The 5,487-nt window shown below is 41.8% G+C and overlaps 1 protein-coding gene across 1 annotated transcript in view; it reads right to left on the bottom strand.

The window, feature by feature from the left end:
- LOC110496330 (teashirt homolog 1) overlaps window positions 1–4,916 on the bottom strand; it is a 29,076-nt gene extending 24,160 nt beyond the window's left edge. The window contains exon 1 of the mRNA XM_021572155.2: window positions 3,929–4,916. Coding sequence (XP_021427830.2) covers window positions 3,929–3,968 — 40 coding nt within the window. The 5' untranslated portion in view covers window positions 3,969–4,916. The remainder of the gene's footprint in view (window positions 1–3,928) is intronic.
- Window positions 4,917–5,487: the final 571 nt, after the last annotated feature.

The raw sequence follows: 5,487 nt of genomic DNA on the forward strand, positions 1-5,487 counted from the left end.
AGACTAAACTGCAGGATTGTAGCAAGTTCTTCATTGTTGTAGGTGTGGAGGTTGTGGAAAGATATATATATGAGTGAGTGAGTGAGTGAGTGAGTGAGAAAAAGCTTGTTAAACCCAGGGATAGTTTTACCTCGGCGGCGCTGCTCCTGAGGCGGACGCCTTCACACCGCCACTCTCTCGGCGCTCTTTTAATCCAGGCATATTTTCAACACCCTTTCTTTTCCATAAGAGCAGTCATCGATCTTCATTTGTCACTTAACCTCCACGTAGATGAGGAACGGGAGTATGTGTGTGGAGGGGTGGGTGTATATATATGTGTGTGTAACTCTGATTTCCTATAGGCCTACTGACCCTACATGCAAATTGAAACTATTTGCGTTGAGAAATAGGGGGGCAAACATGACTATCGACTACTAGAGTCAATGTCGACTGTTAATGACACTTTGCATATCCCCGAATATAGCTAGGGTAAAGAGACAGTGGCTGCTACACACAGACACGCACAGACTCACACATACTGTACTACAGCTTAGTTTAAGAGACCTGACAACCTGCAAAGTCTGACAAGCTGCAGTGCTACCAAAACGTTTAGCCTGAAAACACAGGAAGAGAAACCCCAACAGTACGCAACACAATCTCTGTTCGTAATGGAACAAGCAGCGTGATGCAGGACAATATGCAATACAACATATCCAATGTACTGATGCCTAAACCAGCACATCTTATAACCCTGTTATAGGACACCTGTACAAAACTCATGGAAACTCGGCTTAGATCAGCCATTATCTAGCAGTGTTCCTTTGCCTCGGCGACTTCAACTTGATTAGCCAGATAGTCCTTTTGTCACCTAGCTGCAAGCCCCCCACCCGAAACCCCTTCGAAATAATTTAGTTGATACTGCAACTGGAGGTGTGTGTGTGTGTGTGTGTGTGTGTGTGTGTGTGTGTGTGTTAGCAAATGTGCCTTGTGTGTGGGGACATGGGCTAATATCAACTTGATTACATCAAGCCAGCTGCAGAACTTGACACCTTGCTGAATTTGTCAGCATTAATCGGCGGGGCCCTGTCGCTAGATCCGTCAGCATCCCAGATAATTATGGAGTCGTGCTAACGATGCCACTAGCTGCCGCCCGCTTGTCGTCGTACGAAGGGAGGAGGCTTGACTTATTTTTCCCTCCCTCCCTCGTTCGGGTGATAATTAAGAGACTGAGACTCCTTTTCATGTAGCAGGCAGGGTTTGGTTGGGGAGAAAAGGAGGCATAGATCGACGTCACAGAAAAGGTGTGTTTTTATTGGTCGCCGTTTCTTGTTTTGGTGTCATTGAGGTGATGATTAAGTATCTGAATATTATGGAGTTTTTCCTGGGTAGGTCTTACCGTGACATTTTACAGTGTAGAGGTTTAGAAGAAAATTGTCCTGAAATCAACACTTATTACAATAAGTGACAAAGGGTATTAGTACTGCAAGACAAGGCCTCAATTTCATAACCCCCTTGGAGAGAATATTGGCATTCTGCACTCTTGTGGTACAACATATTTAAGAAGCATTTGCAGGTGACAGGTTATGTCACCCATACGCTCTAGTATGAAAATAACAAAGCTTCTCTGGACCCATTTGTTCAGAAACTATTATATAAAATGACACTCGCTACCGATTTTTTTTTTATCTCTGGCTTGAAAATGTATCAAAGTACAGTAAGCCTACCCTGGACTTGCAGGTCACTCCAAATAAGAGTGATAAAACACACCCAAAATGAAAACGACGCACCCTCCGGAGATCAAACGTCAACAAATGACTGCAGCAAAAGTCGATGCTGCCCGGATTGCAGCGCATTGAACGGAACTGCCAAAACGAACAGATGCAGCCATGTTGTTACAAATGGAGGGGAGATTATGTATAGTTACTGGCCATACTAGACACAAGGTACAGCGGCATCCAAGGGGCTAGAATCCACCACTAAAGCATGAACCTCCATTTTAAAACAGTGATATTCAATCGCTTTTCAGCAAAACAAAGCTAGTTGTTTTCACATTCTTATTTTCCTGACTGCAGTGTGTGTTTAAGTCAAGATTTTTATTTAACTTTCAATACATGATTTGGGTTGTGTGTGTAAGTGTGGGGTAGTGGTGCTTTTTTCAGTAATGAAGAAGTCTCTCTGTCACACACACTCAAACAAACGAGTTATTGTCACAGTGTTTTGATGGAGACCACCATGTGTCACACACTGGAAATAATGGAAAGACGATGCCTGCCAAGTTTTGATTGACCATTACTGCCAGTGATGTATGTTCCCGTCACAAATCAGACAATTAAATCAATATTCAAAAGCTGGATGGGAGTCGAGCAGGGAGCTGATGGCTTGGTTGAGTGCACAAGCTGCTGGGTCAGATAATTCAGCAGCATTTTGTACATTTCAGTGCATGGTAAAACTAGGCTAAAGCACACAATAAAGTCCCCTTTAAGTGTACACATTAGATATATGCATACTATGTTGAAGTGCATTGCAGTTTACTGGTCCCAAATAATGTACATGCATTCACAACAGTCTCAAGCCATTGTATTTATTAGGAGTTGACTGTAGCCTACATGCTTAGTGACAAAACCCCTTCCATGGCACCCTTTTCATTCGTAACCATTTTTTCACTAGTTTATCCATATCACCTATTTATACCAGAATATCCTCACATTTAAATTTCTGCATTCAAGCTGAATTCACAACCCCACAGAGTTCAAAGTAACTCCTTCCCAACCTGCTTAACTTCACATTTCCAAAGTCTGTTTAATATTCTAGAACTGTTTTGTTCAGCAGCAGTCGTTAATGCCTGAACTTCAAAGGCAGATTTCTCATTAGGTGATTGGTGGAAATCCTTGTCAATCATTCCATGTTATAAGAGACAAAGAAAAAAAACGTCTCCAAAATGACAGGCTCAACTCTGGTCATCTTTCATGACACTTCATGAAAACTCGTATGTGTGTCAAATACATTTTTGTGCACCTCCCCGAAAATAGAAGGAAAAAAACGCACTATCAAAGCGGGGGGAAAGTGTGCATACTGCATAGTCTATATCCTAGAATAGAATCTAGGCTACTCTGAAAAAAGCTCTTTCTATTGTGGGTTGAGTATAGCATTGCATTGGTAAAGACTAGCCTAGTAAGTCTGGGGGAAAGTTAAAGTTGCTTCTTTGAGGAGGATATTGTCGACGTACTGTAGGTACTCTTAAGAATATTTGAGTGTTACTTTCTGATCTTGACACGCCCCAGCACCCTCCCTCCGCTTCATCCCTTGTCCCTCCCCCCATGGTCATTAATCGCAAAGTATTTACCCCGCTTGGGAACTTTTCTTTCAATTTGTCTTTTCTCCTGCTCCTCGACAGGGGAAAAAGTTGTCCGTTGAGTGGCTCAAGCTGTCAAGCGCATGCGTGTTTCCACAGTGAATGATTTACTGACGCTTAACAGGAATGAATAGATCAAAGGTAGTCGCATGACAGACGATCAATCAGGCATCAAATCAAGGATGGCAATCCCCGAGTGTAACGCAGAGACTTAAACTACGCGCCAGCGACTAGTTTTTCATGGGTACTTAAAGCCGAAGATATGCTACTAGATCAAACACACGTCCAATTGCATTAGGTATATTATATGTGTGTAAAACTTCAATAGGCCTATGGGTTTTGACAACCTATATGTGAATATGAACCCGTGACAAAAAAAGAGGAAAGTATTCGAATTAGGCTTAAATACTTTTCTGGACCAAAAAATATATGTTCATCTCCTTTTGAGTGTAGCTAAATATGTATAACATAGTAAGCTATATTTATGTTTCGAATGTGTGTCTACTTAGGGCTATTTGAAATAAGGATAGGAAAATGCGTCCTTGAGAGTATTTTATGGGAGGGAATTGGGGAAATAGACTTCAGAGTTGTACTTACCTACGGACCGCCTTGGCGCTTGCTGCTTTCTCCTCGGCATGCTGCTGGTAGACTTTCCGCTTGACTTTCATGCAGAGACCAAAATAAAAGACGACCCAAGAGGAAACCAAACAAAATAACGTAGTTTTGTCCTTCTCTTCAATAGAATCGGAATAGAAATTTAGATTCCCGTTCTTTTGACTGGCAAAGGAAGTCTAAACGTCAGTGAAAGTATTATTTAAAAAAAAAAAAAAACATCTTTCAGCGAATGTTTGTCAAATGTGAAGAAACAAATAGCCTGTCTCTCAACAAAATGATGTTTCTCTGGAAATGTTGAGTTGAAAACAGTTTTTATAAGACCTCTGTTTTAGGTTTCAGTCTAGCAGTGGAGAACATGGACAGCCGCCAAAAGCTTATTCAGTCCGCGGAGCTTCCATTAAAAAACAAGGATTCCAACCCCGGGAACGATACTTTATAACAGATTTTCGCGTTGAAAGTAAAAGTCTTTCAATGTATCAAACTTCCACGGCGATGGAGAACGTTCCAAACTGTATTTCCGCACAGGTGCTGTTCCGTGGTTCAATCTCTGCAAGTAGACACAACATGGGATAGAAGGAGATTGGCATTAGAGGGTTATGTCAATCAGTCCGTGTCAGTCATATCACCACCGCATTACAGATCAAATGGCTATGCCGCCAATAGGCTACTCTCCGTCTCCTCGCGCAAACTAAACACCCACAGCTAGGCTCGGATAGCCTATTCCGACGAAGCTCACAAAAACGATGCCCTTTCGGCTTTCATGTGGACAGTTGATGTATTACCGCTCCAAAGACTTTTCATAAACAAACGAAACGCCAACAGCTACTCCATGAACCGATACGAATGTGGATTTATTGCTTATTTTTTTAAACTCCACATAGTGAAGCTGGAGTCTCGTCTCCGCAGTGAGAAATATGTACCGGGGATGCGCGACTGATCAGACAGGCTCAACTGATAGACAGACACATCGAGTTGCCTTTCCTGCCTCTCTGTTACTCCACCCCTCTGGAAGCGTCACTCTGACAGTCAGAGCCCACCTGTCAATCTTTTTAATTGTTCTGTTGTTTTCTCTCTGTTCTTTTCTATAACATGATAATAAAACACCCCATGTCCAATGCAATGCTCTGGAAAAAAATACTCTCCACGTCCATGCATTATGATAGTTGGTTTCACCAAATTCGTTTTGAGTGTATGAGGCTACACGTACTGCATGTCTTATGCTACTGTCCTCATGTTACATGGACTGCAAAATGGAGAGAAATGATCAACACAAAAACACAGAAAATAACACTGACGGGATATTCTGTATCTGTTCTGATATTCAATTCTCTTCTGAAATTCATTCTTTCATGAACTTTTTAGACCATATATTACATTGCAAAGCTTCAGTATCTTGAAAAAATATATATATACAGGCAGCAGTTGGGAGGAGTTTTTTGTTGTTGTACCTCTTCATTGACACCTCTAAAAAAGGGGGCATTGGAAGTTGCAGATTGATTCGTTACACCTTGCTAGGAATTGACTACTTTGCATGGGGAAGG

This window comes from Oncorhynchus mykiss, chromosome 18 (assembly GCF_013265735.2).
Source record: "Oncorhynchus mykiss isolate Arlee chromosome 18, USDA_OmykA_1.1, whole genome shotgun sequence".
Taxonomy (NCBI): domain Eukaryota; kingdom Metazoa; phylum Chordata; class Actinopteri; order Salmoniformes; family Salmonidae; genus Oncorhynchus; species Oncorhynchus mykiss.